The 19,322-nt window shown below is 34.9% G+C and overlaps 1 protein-coding gene across 1 annotated transcript in view; it reads right to left on the bottom strand.

Moving 5' to 3' along the window:
• Positions 1 to 4,206: 4,206 nt before the first annotated feature.
• The window catches only part of LOC129230500 (nose resistant to fluoxetine protein 6-like), a 121,369-nt gene continuing 106,253 nt past the window's right edge, over positions 4,207 to 19,322 (bottom strand). Inside the window, 6 exon segments of the mRNA XM_054864902.1 lie at positions 4,207 to 4,284; positions 4,286 to 4,387; positions 4,389 to 4,538; positions 11,517 to 11,659; positions 14,189 to 14,375; positions 18,717 to 18,837. Coding sequence (XP_054720877.1) covers positions 4,207 to 4,284; positions 4,286 to 4,387; positions 4,389 to 4,538; positions 11,517 to 11,659; positions 14,189 to 14,375; positions 18,717 to 18,837 — 781 coding nt within the window.

Consider the following 19,322-nt stretch of genomic DNA (forward strand, 5'->3'; position numbering starts at 1 on the left):
TTTATTACTATTGATGAGATCTAGAAACCGCTGAGTTAGTTGTTTCGGGATGTTAAACGTAAAGTTAGTCTAGACCAGAGGTTCCCAACCGGTGGTTCGCGAACCCCCAGGGGTTCGCGAGGTGCAGGAAGGGGGTTCGCGAAAATTTCGGTGCAATGGCGGATTTTTCCTAGTTTGGTAAAAAGTTATAAAATACTCAATTTGCACACATAGTTACTAATTTTTTTTTTAATTTGAAAACGCGCCAGACTCTTGTATTAAGCTCAAAAAAAAAAAAAAAAAAAAATCTTTCAGCGGTTTTATAATCTTGGTTAAAAAGAAATTTTCTCATTTTTTTTCGATAGACAACAAAAAGCGATATCCTTCCTTCTTTATTGCGAGGCGCCATGCAGAAACGTTGTATTAAGCTGTGGCGGGGATCAGGATGACCTTAAAAAGGCGCCATCGCGTGGAGTCAATCAAACAATATACATAATATACATATGTCGAAAAAAAAAAAGAATTCTCAAACAATGCATCAATATAACTCGGGAATTTCCGTCGAATTCAGTCATCGAATAGTAGACATGACAGCAAAAGGCTCCAAACTTAAAATTTATTACTGGATTTTACCCATCTGTTCGTTTTCAAAAATATATAACATCAGCATGCTCATAGTTCTGGGGAAATAGTTGTTAACAGACGCATTTGGAGATACTTTAGAGATGCTTGAAAACAAGTGATTTTGTTTGCAATTGGTTTTTGCTACGTGAACTTGCTACTCTGTTTGTGAAGTTATAATCGTGTTGGTAATTTTTATGATTTAATAACTTTCTGCTGTTATGGATCGATGGTTGAAAACTGATAGTTTGGTTGAGCGACAAATGGACAAGCAGTCAATCGATCAACCCTCAACATCAGCAGTAACTTTCGAATCAACACAGGATATTGAAATAGATAGCTGTAATGAATTGCCGCCTCCCCCGACTAAACAGAAAAGTGAACTAGGGGAGAAAAAAGGAAAAAAGCGAAAATATGACAGTGACTATTTACAAAAGGAACTCTACTGGAGAAGAGTCTGAACCTAGACCGTTTTGTCTTCTCTGCAACGAAGTTCTAGCGAACAGCAGTTTGAAACCGTCACTTCTGAGAAGACATCTCGAAACAAAGCATCCGACACACAAGGACAAACCTATCGAATATTTTAAAAGAAAATTGGAATATAATAACAAGTGTAGCGTCTCTACGTTCCTGTTAGAATCCAACGAAGATAGTAAAATGGCCCTTGAAGCTTCATATCGAGTCAGTTATAGAATTGCAAGATCTGGACAGCCACATACATGCAGAAAATTTAATTGGACCGTGTGCTAAAGATATTGTTAAGTGTATGCTGAGAGAAAAGTCAGCGAAAAAAATTGACCTGGTTCCGCTATCAAACAACACAGTATCACGCAGAATTACTGATTTGGCAAGTAATGTGGAGAAAGAACTTGTGAATAGAATAAAAGAGAATAATTTTGCGATCCAGCTTGATGAGTCGACTGATGTAGCAAACGCTGCAATATTACTTGTCCATGTGAGGTATATTTTTAACGATACAATTAAAGAAGATGTACTATTTGCAAAACCTTTGAAAACCAACACAACTGGAGAAGCAATTTTCGAACTGGTCAACAGTTACTTTGAAGAAAATGCAATAGATTGGTCTTTGTGTGTGGGTGTGTGCACGCATGGTGCAAAATCAATGACAGGAAAATTTGTTGGCTTTGTGGTGCGAGTAAAGAAGATCAACGAGAAAATTGAATGGACTCATTGCTACATTCATAGACAAGCATTAGCATGTAAGCGTATTCCCGCAGAATTATCCGCTACTTTGAATGATGCGGTAAAAATTGTAAATTTCATAAAATCACGTGCCACAAACTGCCGTCTATTTCACGCGCTTTGTGAGGAATTGAGAAGCCTTCATGTTACTTTACTTCTTCACACAGAAGTTAGATGGCTTTCCCGTGGCAAAATTTTGACACGCTTATTTGAATTGAAGTCAGAAGTCCAAGCATTTTTTGTTGATCATCCATTTCACTTGTGCACTTGCATATTCGATCCTCTTTGGATGCAAAGGCTTGCATATTTAGCTGACATCTTTTCAAAATTAAATGAATTAAATCTATCCTTGCAAGGTGCAGTTGTTAATATTTTCGTTGTATATGATAAAATTGAAGCTATGGTAAAAAAATTGAATTTCTGAATCCAATGCCTGGAAATGGGTGAGTTTTCTTGTTTCACTTCTCTTAGTAGTTTTTTTTATCAGAAAACTCAATGAAACTTGATGAAAGCGTTAAAAGAAATGTATGTGAACATCTGCAACATCTTGAACTAACTTTTGACGAGTATTTTCCTAATAGGCGTAACGTCCCTCTCTCAAACAACTGGATACGCAATCCTTTTGAAGGAAATCCATGCTTAGAGAACACACTGACATTACCTGAAAAGGAAATGCTCATCGAGTTATCTTGTGATAATTCATTGAAAACTACCTTTAAAGAGCTCTCGTTAATTGACTTCTGGCTCAGTGTAAGAAATGACTATACCGTTTTGTCCAAAAAAGCAATTCGAATTTTATTACCATTTTGTACAACATATCTGTGCGAGAAAGGATTTTCCTCCTATACTTATCTCAAAGATAAATACCGAAGCAGATTGAATGCAGAGCCTGATTTAAGACTCAAACTGTCAGACATTGAACCAAACTTTCAGTTTCTTTGTTCCGTCAAACAGCCACAAATATCGCATTAAGGATTTTTTCCCCAATTTAAAGTATGCTTAAAAAAAATAGTTGGTTTATAAAACTTCTTGCTTATAATTTTTCTTGTAGATGTAGTTTTAACTTTTTATTAATGTTTGCACTTAATGATATTTTACTATTATATTTTTGTTTATTGCAATCAAATGCTGCAAAAAATGGAAAGCAAACATGCTGTTTTTTTTATTGTTTCTTACATGTTACTAATTTCAACATCAGGGGGTTCGCAAACTTTTTTGCCTGTTCCAAGGGGTTCGCAAAGAGAAAAAGGTTGGGAACCGCTGGTCTAGACTTACTATAATTGGGGGCAAACCTAACCAGGCATTATTGTGAAGGCTATGTAAATACTAATCACGGTATTACAACGCTTCCAGGTTAGCTTTGCCCCTTCTATGGTCAGTAACACTTACTTGCGGTCGTAATGGATGATCAATCTTAGCAAAAAGTGGATTAGGAGCATTAGGTTGTGTCACAAATTCAGTCGTTTCTCGTTTGAAAATCTCTTCTATGAATAGGCAAGCAGATATAATCATGCAGTTTAAAATAAGCCCGCCCGTTTCGAAAAATGTTAGTAAAATTTATGCATATGCATAGGTAATTATTTTTTCACTCAAAAACAAAACAGCTAAAATCTAGCTAGAGTAGGTAAATTGCAAAGGGGCAGAGTAGTTTTAAAATAGAGGTGGAAAGGTTTTTTTTGTTTAGCAAAAGACTAAATTACCGGCTACAGGGTTGTAAAGCTTGACCACGGAAGTATGACGCGTAAACTCGAAGTGTAAACGGGGAATTTCTTTTTGTAATAAGTTGGATCAGCGAGAACGCAAGACTTTACTGCTTGTGCGTTCTCACTGATCCGACCATAATGAAGTGGTTCGTTTTCGCTTCCACTTCACACGCCATCTCTTCGTCGTCAAACTTTAATATAATCTTTTATTTTGAAGTCAATGTTGACTCTCAAACGTCTACGTCACGAAAGCATGTTCAAGTACCAGTGCAGAGAGACGTCTCCAAGGCATTCGTCATTGATTGTGCCAATGTAGACTGACATCTTTGAGTCATGCCCATGTGTCATCCACTGTCATCCAACAAAATGTCAGCCACTGAAAGTGCTATTGCAGACTGACATTTCGAATACATCTGTCATTGCAAGAGTCATTGTAAACTGACGCCTCAAAAACGTTAGCCATTGTAAGTGACATTGAAGACTAAAGTTTCTGAGATGTCAGTCATTGCCGGTGACATATTGAAAGACGTCTCAGAGACATTATTCCTTTCCTTTGCCATTGATGACTATCCGGCATCACTGAGACGTCATCACTTGCCAAGAAGTTAACTGAGTGGATGAATGTGTGATACAACCTAATACTATTTCAGATTAAAGTACTCATTCAGCAGCTATATTATTTTTGTAATCATAGTCTTCATTATAGCCTACAGAAGGCTCCATTGTCTGTTCCACCTCTGTACTGTCCATTAGTGGCTTTGTAAAGCCCGTCTCCCCCCATTCCTGTATCCTCCATTGCTGTGTCCGTGCTTGGGTACAGCAAAGGTGCGAGAGGACCTCATCTCCGAGTCGTAGGCTGGGAGTTCTGGCACTTTTTTGGGGGGGAGGAGTTCCAGACGGGCGGTCCCCGTCTTCCCTGGACCCCCCTCCAAAAATGATCTTCTCCATGGCGAGGAAGGGTGCCTCAAACGACAGGCTCATTATCAAAGCTAGCACCATGGATACCATGTAGTGTCCTAATATGTTGTATACCTAAATATGGGAAAAGAAATGGAAAATTTAAGTTTGGAGTTGAGTTGTGCAGTTTAATAATTTTGAAGTAATGAACGAAAGTCTCTGATAACTTTGCAAGAACATTTTTAAATTGAGAAAATATTTAGCTTGAACTAATATATTTTTATTAAATCGCTGGTGACTTTGCATGCGCATAAAATACTGAAAACGATCTGCTGTGTTAGGGTATTGAAGTTTGCAAGAAACGTCATTATTAGGCTTTCCTAGAAATGTACATTTAACTTCTTCACTGATTATGAAATAAGAAAAGCTAAAAATACACTTTCGTTACCTCGAAAAGACATTCCTCCAAATTGACTCATAAGTTGAAAACATGGGCGTAGTCAGGATTCCTGTTAGGAAGGGGGCAAGCATAGGCGCAAGAAGATAGTATGTTTTTAGTTACCACCCCCCCTCACCTTAGTACGAAACTCGGAAATAGCTTGAAATTACAGTCTTCCTCCCTCCCTAAAAAAATTCTATGCTATTTTTTGTCAGATGAGGGCAAAAAAAAAAAAAAAAAAAGCGGTTATGTGGGTCCTCTACCGGAAATTTTTCGAAATTGAAGTCCTGAAATTCCATTTTAAAATTATCTTTGGGGACATTGGGAAAGAGCGGGGGGAGTCAGAAGTTCTCTTCTATGGAGGGGTTGTTGCCCCTCCCTGTCTCGCTCTGTCTACGCCCATGGCTGAAAGTAAGATGAGAGATTTAATCAGCAATGACAGAAAATAATATTGAATTTTTAATTTCAATTTTTTATTTAAAAAAAAAAGAAGGGGAAGAGAAAAAAATGATCTAATAAATATTCAGGCCATCTACAGCAGAAGCAAAGTGGAGAGGGCTCTGTTTTAACTTCCAAACAGAAAAACTAAAAAAAAAAGAAAAAAAAAAGGAAAATGAAAGAAGCATATTTGTTTCAAATTGTTCTATCTCTTTCTCTCCCTCTTCTAAATTATTATTTTATTTTTTTGGGCAATTGACTATTTTTTGCTATTTAATGAGATGGATCTACTGATGCCAAAAACTGATTTCAAGTAAATCCTCTCGATTGAGAATAAAATCCTATTGTGCCCGTAGATGATTTAATAACGCAGTTTGCATATTTACTAAAATGTTTATTTTAAAGAAGTATTATGAACATAGTTTCCTAGTATAGCACGTTCGAGAACCTAACTTACTGACCTCGCGAATTAAGTCAGCTAAATACAGTTAAATAATTGAATATTACTAATCCATAAATTTTTCGTATACTTCCAGACCATTAGAAGCACCATAGGTATTCTCTACACACGTTTTTCATTCGTGTTATAGCAGAACCCCTTTATAGTGAAAATTGTTCTTACCGAACAAAAATGAACGAAAGTAGTACACTTCTAAAAGAGGCAATAATTTGGGAGAAAAAAGGGTGAAATACACTTGACAAAGAAACGACCTTCCCAAGGTCAAAAACAAGGAAAGTTTCAATTGGTAACAGACTAGAAGAAAGAAAAAAAAAATGAATAACTACCTTTGTATAATATAGTAATCATCATACAGCAACGTATCGAAGCCCAAATATAAAAAAATATGCAGACACGTATTTCGAGGTTTCAACTAACTCTTTTTTTCAAAGCTGCTGTTTAGTTACTTTATATTTCAGTTTACAAATATAGTGTATTCAAATTTTACACCAAAAAGCTCAATTTTTTGTATTGAAAAAGGGCTTTCTTGGAATCCCGAAACACGTGTCTGCAACTTCTTGCAATGTTTGGGCTTTGATTACGATGTTGTATTACGGTTATTTCGGGAGATAAAGTCCTTTTTCTTCGGCATACGTAAATTGTTTAAAATGCAAAAGTATAATTCGTAAAGTTTTTTTTTTAATTAATTTAAATAGATTTCGGGAAAGAAGGAAGACAGAATACTAAAACAAATCTCTCAACTCTTCAATCGAAGAATTTAAAAATGTAGATTGCACGACAAACCAGAGTATTATCCTTACTGGAACACTATCCTTAAGGTTTTTGCAGTGGGTGGTTAAATGATATTAAAAGCTATGTTGTAAATCAGGAATATCATGAAATGATGACTAAAAAATATTGAGTGACAATGGGGAGAATGTAACCTGGATGCGTCGTAATGCTGTAATTAAGATGTGCGTAGCATTCAAAATGCTGCCAGGTTACGTTTGCCCGGCTATAGGCAGAAGTTACTGCATTTCCGATTTCGGGTACTCATAACCAATATACACTATATGACCAAAAATTTGGGACACTTTCAAAAATTCACATTTTTACGAATTTCTCGAGAAATAAGAGATCAATTGCTCTGTATTTTTTTTGCATAAAAGGTATACTCTAGCTGTCATTTTCCAATAAAAATTAAATCTACTATTCATGTAGGGGACCAGCAACAAATTGAAAAAAAAAAAAGTTTTTGATTATCCTTCATTGTAAATAGCTAGGAATAAGCTATAAATTTCAGTAATAAGTTTACGCGAACTACATCTATTTTTATATTTTCATAAAAGTATCTCTTATACCCACAGAAATATAAGCATTTCTTTCAAAAATACAAAGTTTATTTGCAGGTTTTCGGTCATAACAAGCAGAGTTTCCCGTCAAACGTCATTAACCTTTCAGAATATTTGACAGTATACAAGAGAAACATAATAATAAAATTTGAAGTTAAAATATTGAAGATTTTTGATGAAATATGAATGTTTAAAGCAGTTAAATATTCACTGTGCATGTGCGAAAAATAGCAACTTATAGCCTTCATTACCAAAAGCGAAAGTAGATCCTGCAACTCAGAATAAAACTCCAGCTCGATGTCTTTAAAAATTTTAAAAGTTATCAGCGAATGAGCTGAATTTCAATAATTATTGGATAGGCGACGAATCGTAAGGAGCCGTTCGAAAACTGGCAACACTTTTCATGCTATTGTGCAGAATGATTCATGATAAAAACGAATTATTTGTGAACGATCTCTTTTGATTCGTCGCCTAGCCAATAACTATTGAAATTCGGCTCATTAAACCGCTGATAACTTTTTTTTAATTTTAAAGATATCATGCTGGAATATTTTTATGTAATGGAAGATCTATCTGGGCTTTGGATTACTTAAATTATAAATTGTTATATTTCGCGAATGCGCAGTAAAAAATGAATTGCCTTAAACTATCATATTTCATTAAATTTTCAATCTTTTAATTTCAAATTTTATTATTACATTTCTCTTGTATGCTGTCAAGTATTTTGAAAGTATAGTAACACTTGACTTAAAACTCTGCGTGTTATGAGCCGAAAACCTTCAAATAAAATTTGTATTTTTGAAAGAAATGCTTATATCCCCGTGGGTATAAGAAATACTTTCACGAAAATATAAAAATAAATTCTACATACTGTCCAACCACGGATTGCATGGAATTTTCGAACGTCCAGATAAGACGAATCTATGTGAATAAGGGGGGAAAGAAAAATTTTGACGCGCGTATTCCGCTCATTTGAATGACTCTGCTTCTGCAAAAGCTGACATCGGTGAAAAAAAATCATAGATTCGTCCATTTCCGGCTGTAAAACGGAAGTTTGTCTTTCCATACAATCAAGACAGTGTAGTTCGTTAACTTATTTCTGAAATTTATAGCTTATTCTGAGCTCTTTCCAATGAAGGATGATCAAAAACCTTTTTTTTAGCCTACTTTCCCAGTAAAAGTCATAAAAAGAAGAAAAAAGCATGAAAGAAGGCTTAATGCATCTTAAAAATATCGCAAAAAACAAAAAAACAGTCAAAAATAAATAAAATAATTAAATAAATATTGAAAAATTAAAAATTGGAAAGTAGGGTATTGAGATGGGGGAAAATGTCTGTCGGTCTGTCTGTCTGTATGTCCCCCCCCCCTAATAACTTTTGAATGAATCGTCCGATTCGAACAAACTTTTTTTTGTTCGAAAGATCTTGGCGAGGACATCTCATTCCCATATTTCACTTTTTGATTTGAACTATTTTTTGTTCAATTTTGAACAGTTCAAAAAAACTTAACATTAGCGCCTACGGGGAAATTCAAGGCAATTCCGAACTGTGAGGCGAATTTGCTTCAAACAAACTTTGTAGGAAAAAGCGTTTGATGAAAAACTTGTATATAAAATATCTTTTTGATTTGAACAATTTTCCGTTCAATTTTGAACAGTTCAAATTCCTTAACATTAGCGCCTACGGGGAAACTGAAAGTCAATGTAGATTCCGTGCTTGAAGGCGGATTTACTTCAAACAAATTTTGTTGGAAATAGCTCTTGACGCCAAACTTCAGACTTCGACTCCGAGAATTTAGGGGCACTTGACTTAGACTCCGACTCCTGTGCCCGACAATTAATCGGACTCCGACTCCCCGACTTCGACTCTGACTTCGTAGCCTTGGCAAAAATTTATACACGGAGGACAAATGACTGACTCCGATTCTTAGATATTCGACTTCGACTCCTTTATCCCAAAATGAGATTAACTCTGACTCCGCAGCTATGGTTTTGACTGTGAAATAATTATTATTGATTTGACTTGTTTTTATTTTTACGCTAAAGTTTTAATTTAGGTATTCAGTTTTCGGCGAATAAACTCGAAATCATTTATGTTTCTACATAACGATTGCGCAGACGATTTTTTTTTTTGTTTTTAACAATGAAAATTATTTTTTTAAGTTGACATTTTATTGTTTTTATTTATTTTGGTAAGTGCATTAATTCATTTAAAAAATTGTTTTTGGCAACAGGGGGAAAAGAAACGATATTTTTATTATTTTGATATGATGTATTTATTTTAATTCGCAACTCCAGCGCTCGAATACGCTACCTTGCGGAGATTTACAAAAATGCCGACAAAACTCAAACATTGCGTTCCATGTGTTCATTTTGGGCAAAACAAATAGTTTGTTAAGTGTATTTTTTTTATTTGCGTAATTCATCATTTGGAATCGTCATCCGCAACAGCGTAACATCAAAAATATCTGATATAAACTGTGAGTACACATTTTATTTATCTTGTTCTGAGTGAATTTGAATAAATATCAGTTTTTCAATTCGATGAAAAAAAAACGAACTTAACAACATTGACTGGACACTTTTCCTTAACCTAATTCCACATAAATGATTTAAATAACTTTCGTTACTACAGTATCCTACTGAAATAGACAATATGCAAATAAATTTTCTTGAAAATATTTATCGCAGAACAGATTGAAAAATCCAGAAAGAACGTTAAGAATTTGAACAATAAAAAATAAAAGTTCGCCAAAAATCTGTTTATAGGGTTATGGTTTTAAAGTTGTGTGAAAGAATAATGTATCTTGACAAGATTTCGCATATCAGTTAAATCATTTCCATGACGAATGAATTAAATGCATGATGATTTCTTTTGATATCCAATCATATAGTCATAGAAATAAATTATCTAGTGTTAAACGTTACTCTTGACAGTCTGTCACGTATGTGCACTACGTGACAAAAATGTCAACAAATGCCGGAAATGTCACGAAACTGAACTTAATATGTACTAATGTATAGAAAAAACGGTACAAAATGAAAATGCCGTTCGAAGCGAACCAAAAATTTATGAATTCCGAATTCAACATCGTGAAAATGGGTGCTTCAGAACAACTGAAGCAACTTACTGTGTGTTCTGCATAATTTTTTACTTTCGTAATACTTTTTGATTTCTAATCTCTTTCTACATGGGTCAGAATAACCAAAAGACTTTGAAAAATCTTTTCAAATGAATAAAGAACAAAAAATCATGCATGCGAACAAAAATCTCTATCATTTCCTAAGTTTAGAAGCAATTTATATGTTACAGCGTGCGTTTGTTTTAGTTTTTTCATCGGCCATTAGACAGTGGCTGCAGTGCCCCCTATAGTTTGTTGGAGTTGCGAATAAGCTTATGAATTTTAATTATAATTTTTTCGTTTTGAAAGCTGTTAAAGATTTTTTTATTGGAAAAAAGTGTATTAACTGCTTTGTTTAAAAATTGCTGCTTTTTTTTACGCATCAATTTTTTTAGATGAGTGAGGAATATTTTATTCCTAGAAATCAACTTAAAGTATTTTAAAAATATGTTTGAAAAAATTCGCGATTTTAGCTATTTTTGAGTATATTGATCAGGTACTAGAAAGTAGTATGGGTATACGGCAGGGGCGTAGCTAAGGGGGGGGTTTTGGGGACAAAACCCCCCCCGAAACGTTAGTCTCAAAAAAAAAAAAAAAAAAAAAAAGAGAAAAGGAAGAGAGATGAGAAAGAAAAAAAAAAGAAGAAAAGGAAAAACGATTATTTATATATATATACTATATATATATATATAATATATATATATACTATATATATATATATATATATATATATATATATATATATATATATATATATATATATATATATATATATATATATATATATATATATATATATAATATATATATATATATACTATATATATATATAATATGTATATATATATACTATATATATATATATAATATATATATATATATACTATATATATATATATATATATATATATATATATATATATATAAAAGAAGTAACCCCCCCCGAAAGTCGGGTCTAGCTACGCCACTGGTATACGGGAAAGTAGGCTCGTCTAGTTCTAGACAGAACTTCTTGTTTTTTTGTTTCTCAATTTGTTGCTGGATCCCTAAATGAATAGTAGATGCAATTTTTATTGTGGAAAATGGCAGCAAGAGAATGCTTTTTATGTGAAAAAAATTACAGAGCATTTGATCGCTTATGTTTTGAAAAATCCGTTAAAATGTGAATGCTTGAAAGTGTCCTAATACTTTTGGTGATATAGTGTGTGACTTGAATTTATTGAACAAACTTTTAGTTTAAAGATCATGTAAAACTGATTAATTTCATGAGAACCCGTTAGAAGATCTCTGTTAAGATACCACTGCATTTAGTGTTTCATCCTTACCCAGAAGTAGTGGCTTGTATACATCCTGCTGTGTCCCATGGCTTCATGGACCCAGATGACTATGGGATGGATGAGATAGAACATGTAAGACAGACGAGCCATCGGTATCCAAGCCTTCCAAGACAAGATGTCGTTCACCACGCCTGAAAAAGAAACGGCTTTATGAAGTTCAAGCTAGGTGAGGTCAATACTCAAAGCAGACATCCAGTACCGGAAGATTTCGGTGAGACTCTTGACCTAGATTTTTGAATTGCTATCATATTGTTTGACGCCAAAGATTAGACTTTAGCGTTCAGGGCCATTCCACGCAAAAAATTGACAGTTGGTCCCACACGTGACAGCTCATATATTTCATTAAAAAAAATAATTTGAAGAGATAATGAACAAAATTTTAATGTTGAAAAACCACAAACGGATGTGTGATTTTTAAGACGAAAGTTTTCTTTACTACTTTTTAAAATGGGAGTGTTTCCTTCAGTTAAAAGCTCTACGTTTGGTCTCTGGAATTGATAGAATAAGCAGAGGGGGGAAAAAACAGGGTCCGAAAATACTTTTATTTTACCAACATTTAATTTTTAATTCATTTTTTTAAACGTCAGATTTCTAAAACAAAATGTTCCATCGAGTGACGTCACAAGGAAAGACAGCCATCTAGAGTCGGAGCACGTGGTTGTCTTTCCTGGAAAGATGTCGATTTTTTGTGGTTTTTCGCTGCGAGCCATTATTAGCGATACGAAAATTGTTAGTTAAATAAAATATTCATTTTGCGATGTTTGGCAAAGTCCTGAAACTTTGTTCCGGTCACCCTAGCGACTTGTTCACTTGTGACATCAGTAGTGACAATGAAAACAGCGACTGAACGTCCTAAGAAAATAAGTCAAAATTAAGAAAAAAGTAGCTCATCCCATTTTTCGATCATACTCTTTCAGAAAAAAACATTTTTTAAAAAATGACAAAGAACCCAATTTGAATAAAATGCGTGAGCTGTAACGGACAGGACAAAATGGCGGCTTTAATGTGGAATGGCCCGTCCTGATCTTCCAGAATGGAGTGGTTTCCTTCAGTCAAAAATACTACTTTTAGTCATTAAATGGATAGAATGAGCGAAAAAAATAATAATAATAACATAACATGGACCTAGAAAATACTTTCATTTTCCCAACAATTTTTTTAAATTAATTTTTTTAATTGTCGATTCTTCAAACAAGACGTGGTCTTGATGATGTCACAAATGATGCACTTTGCCGCATCTTTCTACTACGTTTCCACGTTATAATAATCAAGCAGCGAATTAAAATTGCGCTCTAAGCTTGCTATCAACCATATCGTTGCCAATACACGCGAGTAAAGATGCGAATTAAATATTTTACACTGTGAATGGCAACACTGAACGGCATTTCATCATTTGTGATGTCATCGGCAGAAGCTATAAACAATGAAAGCGCTCCGATTTAAATAATTTTTTTAAAATAATTAATGTAAACAACTTGGTCAGATCCCATGTTTTTAAGCATGCTCTTTCAGAAAAAAAATACTTTTAAAATTTTGGAAACGACCCCATTGAAAGATTATTGCACAAACATTGACAACCGCGCCATGATCTCAGTTAGGGGCCGTCTACAAATGATCTTACGCTTTGAGTGGGACGGGAGTGTGACATCCCACAAATTTTTTAAATCAAAATTTGCTTATAGCGTGACTGGTGAGAAAGGGAGGTAAGATGTGATGCTTTGAGACACAGGGGAAGGGGATTCAAATTTGTTTAAAAATGTGTGACATCACTTACATAGATAGCCCCTTAAAAGAAGTAAGACAGATAAGAAAATCTCTTTCACGACAGCTAAAATAGAAACATCAAAAATAGGTGAAGATTTCAAAAACAGACACTTTTGACTGCTTTTTCCACTGACACCAATTTTTAAAAGCCAAAGAGTAATGCTCCTCACGGATATTGCCCGAAATCAAGTCATTATTGTCCGAAGTAATCGCCAATGGGGTTTTTTCCTTTAGTCAAAAGTAGTACTTTTTGGCACTGAAATTGAAAGAATAAGCAAAAAAAAAAAAAAAAAAACATGGACTCAGAAAATACTTTCATTTTCCCAACGCTTAATTTTTAATTCATTTTTTTTAAATGTCCAATTTTTCAAACAAGGCGTGGTCTTTATGACGTCATAAATGATGCACTATGGCGCATCTTTCTACCGCATTTCCACGTTATGATAATCAAGAAGCGAATGCGCTCTATTATAGATGCTTCAAGATAAAAATTTATCATGTATCCTCCAAATAGTAAATTAATTCGATTCACAGTATGCTGTTCAATTTTCAACCCGTAATCTTTTTTTTTAATTGTGCCCTTTTTATCGCCCTCCACAGAAATACATTCATTTCTTAAAGTCAGGATGAACACTACCTTCCATTCCTGACCCCACCCCCTCCTAATGACGGGCCTGACAACAGAGGTTTGAAACAAGGTAAGCACTTTGTGCCATTCTTTTCATGTGCCAGTGCAGACTGACTCTCCAAGACGACATAAGTTCCACATCCCACTCTGGACTGACGTCTCATAGACGTCAAAGTTTCCATTCGCCGTTAGACTTTTTGACGCCTCCGATATGTCATTATATGTTAAGAGACTGACAAAAATCAACCGATAGAGCAACGTCACTTACCTCCGTTTCCTGTGCAGCAAACGAACAGCACCCATGCGATTCCAAGCGCCCAAACAGTCTTCGAAGTTCCAGCGTACAGAGCGGACACGGTGGGTCCAGGAATGCTATTGTTGTTCCAAGGGTAAGCTCCATAAAGGTCCACCAGTTGCAGAGTAGCAAAGAACAACCATCCACTCACCCTCAAAGTCTGAGGAAGAAAGAGTTACTATAAAATTTACATGTAAAAACTTTTCGCTTATGTTTTGTACTGCTGTGGATGTGCTTTTACACGAAGACCACACCACGCTTTAAGATGAGCCTCGCAGGGCAAAACATATACAGGGTGTTCCGTTTTAACCTGCAAGACCTTCATTTTCGCAACCGTTGGTCCTAGATGCATACTTCCAATTGCAAAAATGTTAAAAATCAGATGTAGAGTTAAGATAGTGAAAGTTTGAAGTAAAAATAAAAATGGACCAAAAGATACAAAATTTAACTTTTTATACGGTCCCGAGGTCCTCTAACTTATATTTAGGGAAATATTCTTCATTGAAAAATAATTCCAACACAAAACGTTTGAAATTAGTACGACCAATATTCACCGAGATATGAAGCGCAGCGTTTTGTGACTTACACCACTTTACACTCGCCGTCAATAACACCTTTTGGGGGAAAATATAGCAGTTAACAAGTGTTTAAAATTATATGTGTGCATAGGATGTGGTTTTTCAAACTGTTCGAGGTTTTGCAGTGTGTTTTTGCGTATTGCATAACATTTGCATTTATTTCTGAATAGCAATGAAAAATATAAATACTTTGTCTTTTTATTTTACTTTGACAACCCGTCATTCTTCTGAAAGGGCGATAAATTCCTATCTCATCTTCTGTATGGTCCCTTAAAACTTTAAACTGGAATATCTCCTTGAATTTTGGTCGCACATGTGTCAAGTTTTTTTTATGTCAGTAATACTTTTTAATGGAGATTATTTCTCTAAATATAAGTTAGGGGACGTGGGGCCCGTATAAAAAGTTAAATTTTTATTTTTTGACAAATTTTTATTTTTGCTTCAAACTTTTTATATCTGAACTCCGCATCTGATTTTGAAAATTTTTGCAATTGGGAGTATGCATCTAGGACTAATAGTTGCGAAAATAGAGGTCTTGCAGGTTAAAACGGAACATCCTGTATAAATTTATTTAGACTTTTTCTGGAGACATGGGAAAACACACAGAAGGAGAGAAAATTACGAAAACCAAGTATTGTTGTCATCAATACTAAATGCTTCTTTTTCTAATTAGTGTACATATATTTTTGAAAACCAATATCGGGCGGCTATTTGGCTCCAAATTTGCAATAAACACTCATAATGCAGACTGAAGATGAACTGTTACTTCGGAAGATTTCAGAACTTAGTTTTCGCTTCGTAACATTGAACAATATTACGGTTCACATGGATCAGCTTTGCGGGTCACATATGGCTCGCGGACCGCAGGTTGAGCACCATTGGCTCCGGTCACATATTAAAGATAAAATAGACTGCATGCCCCTTTTCCGAAAGGTAGAAACTGGTTGAAGACATGAAGAGGAATCTAATAGTCAAGTAAGAGACGGGATTTGTGTTTGGAGTTTTTCTCACATCATGGTGAAATTAAACTATGTCTTTGACTAAATTTTGGAAAAAAAAAAAAAAACATAGTTGAAAAACTACCTGAGTAAAAAGGAAATCGTTTAGCTGAATGGTCCCGTGATTGTAGTCAGAAGCATTTTCGGGTTGAGAAGCTAAACGTAATTCCAGCTAAAAGTAATTCCAAAGTATATGCTTTTCCTTAGTCTAAGGCTCAGACATGTAACAGTGTACATAAATAAAGTTGAATAAATGCCTGTTTGAAAAGTAAAATAAGAAATAGCAACGTTTCGTTGCAAGAAATTGTAGATTATTGTTTACACGTGTTTTGGAGTAACATGGAATTCCTTTTTCATTGCAAAAATAAGTGAGCTTTTGAATGAAAAGATATCCGACAAAAACTGAATTTAATTTTACTACTGTCTGACCACGGATTGTATGGTAAGACAAACATCCGTTTTATAGCCGGAAATGGACGGATCTATTATTTTTTTTTACCAATGTCAGCTTTTGCAGAAGCAGAGTCTCATTCAAATGAGCGGAATACGCGCATCAAATTTTTACTTTTCCCCCTTATTCACATAGATTCGTCTTATCTGGACGTTTGAAAATTCCATGCAATCTGTGGTTGGACAGTATGTGCTTAGTAATAAATGCGTCGCATGTACAGCATTCCCAAAATTAATTAGCACGGCAAAATGTCGACATGACAACCATTGAAGGCGATGTTGCATGGCAAAATATATAGCATATAATAAAGCCGACATTGCACGTCAAGAAAATATCTGCGCAGTACACATGGAAGATATATTTCATGGCAAGAAATGATCTACGTAACCAAAACTGAAGATGATATTGCACGGCAAAATAATAGTGACTATACTTTGTTCACGGAAAAGATAGATCGAAAGTAAACTAACAGGTTGCCATAAAGTTTGCCATTATGCCTTTTTTGAGGATTTTTTCTGGAAGAGGAAAGCCAACCCAATAGTACATGCAATATACGAGACAGCTCAGTTATCACATCCAGAGACTGCAGTACCGTTCTTATTAGAACTCATCAGTCTGGATTAGTGAATAACCGAGCTGGAGGCAGATGTCGTCTCATTGAAGCTGAGAGTGCCAACAAACAGGTAGATGAATTTATTCCGCCCGCCAGAGTGGCCGCAGCATGGTGCGGTTCGACTCGTGAATTGAAGGCAAAGCTTGGGCATTCAAGAGTGAAGCCGCACTATGCTACGGACAGTTTAAAAATAATTTACTTTATTTACCTATTTGTTGGCATTCTCAGCTTCAATGAGATGACATCTGCCTCCAGCTCGGTTATTCACAAATCCAGACCGAAGAGTTCTCATAAGAACGAAACTGCAGTCACTGGATGTGACATCCGGGACGTCCGCTTAATTACATGTAGTTCTTCCTTAACCCTGGCTTAGGGGCAGTAACTTACAGCTAAATTAATGTTAACCAATAGTATTCGCTTTCGCAGTGTACTTGACAACCATTTGCTTTTGTCTGAGTCAAACGCGTGATTAACGTTGACAAATGACGCATTTCTTTTTTTTACACACGTTTATCTTTTTCGTGAACGTAGTATAATATAGAGTGTGATACTGCATAGCAAGGAAACAGCGACATACCTGGTATTGATGACGATATTATATTTCAAAAGAAAGGATGCCGGAGTAAAAATTACAAGAAGTATGAATGTAACAAAGAAAACCATGTCGAGGTCTTGTAATAATATTCAAGGTAAGGATGAATAGCAAGATAGTGTAATACGTTCTTTATAAAAATTTTCACACTAGAAATAAACTTTCGTGATCAGATTGTTTAAGCTAGAAATAAACTACAAATAATACAGGTTGGTTGAAAGTAAATTGACAGTTTTTTTTTTTTTTTTTTTTTTTTTTTTTAAATACTCAGAGGCTCTACGCTCCAGCTCTACTGGACGATCCGAATGACGATGTTATGTAGGTTATGTAGACGAGATTATTGAAAGAAATCTAGTTATAGAAGTTTCGCCTCCAGGTGGCGCTTTAATGAAGCAAAAAGGAAAGATAACAGTTGGCAAATCAAAGAAAAATTTTGTGTACATGTTTGTGTGCTTTAGGTGCATACCTTGTCGGCCAACAAACATACTGAGAACTTACAAAAGCATTTTCAACTTTTCTTACCCGCCAATCAACACCGTACAGCGTACGGATGAGGAAGCAGAGTGAGTCATGCTTCCGTGGCGGATTTTGATCCATGGACCTGTGTGATGGTAACCCAGTGTTTAACCTCCAAGCCAAAAGAACCTCAAGGCTCGAGGGAAAAGTTGGGTTGCGTGCTCTCTGAGAGTACAGAGCTCCCCCCAAGTGATGCAGTGGGGAAGTGAGAGAGCGATATTTCATCAGATGGGACGACGAAGTCAGACGTTTTGTCTCCGACAAGGATTACCGACTCCGACAAATATTAAACAAATGAATTGTCATGTTATATAGTGTAACAAAAGGTCTCTGTTAAGTAATTAACTTGAATTCTATAAACTTCTTAAAAGAAAAAGAAAAGAATAAAAAGAAGAATGAAAGGCGAATTCGCGTTTCTAGCGGTAATTTTACGAAAAGTTGCAAACTTATGTATTTATGAAAACAGTAGACATTTAATTATTATTGTTTTACTTGTTTTAAAATACTAAAATTGCTACATACAGTTCTTTGTTCATAAAGATGGAAAATAAAATATTTCTAGTGATTTTTGAAAAAAAAAAAGAACAGATTTATATTTTTAAACATATACGGTAAAAAATCTTCATTGTTAAACCACTTTTAGATCCATTAATTGTACTGTTTTGCTCCGATTCGATTGAGTATAAAATTAGTTTAATGTAAAAAGAGCAAATAAGCTGCAAAAAAAAAAAAAAAAAAAAAAAATCTACTTACTCTGGGGATGACTATTTTCGGTTTCTTCACTAGGATGTATCCGAGCAGCATGCCAACCATGTATGGCCCCACGTGACCATAGGGTTTGAAGTAGTTGGGAACTTCTACGTAGACACGATCACTAGAGTAGGATGAAGAAATAACTAATTGAAACGATATGCTTAAAAAAAGGTGCTATTTCGACCAATTAACCATTTATTAAATGCACAGGTTGGTGATAACTAAAGTTTCCTTGTTTAAATTTATGCGAGGTTCGTACTAATAAGCGTATCGTAGAAGCTCGGCATATGTGTTACGTGGATTAAGAGAAAGAAGGAAATATGCGATAAGAAAAAGTTGTTCACATAACTTGCTAAGAGTTTCGTGGCTTCTTTATCAATTGCAATTCTCATTGCCATTGGGTAAAAATATTTTTCAGGCTTGGTACATCTTTATGGTCCATCGGATAAACATTTCTTAATAAAGTAATCAGTGATTTTCTTTCGGCTAAGCATAATGCACACTATACTTTTTAACGTGAAGTCGCCATTTTTTTTTTTTTTTTTTTTAAATTTTACTCAATTGTTTAGAAACTGGGCGGTCATTCCATTCCAAGCTCGTCAGCTT

This window comes from Uloborus diversus, chromosome 9 (assembly GCF_026930045.1).
Source record: "Uloborus diversus isolate 005 chromosome 9, Udiv.v.3.1, whole genome shotgun sequence".
NCBI lineage: Eukaryota > Metazoa > Arthropoda > Arachnida > Araneae > Uloboridae > Uloborus > Uloborus diversus.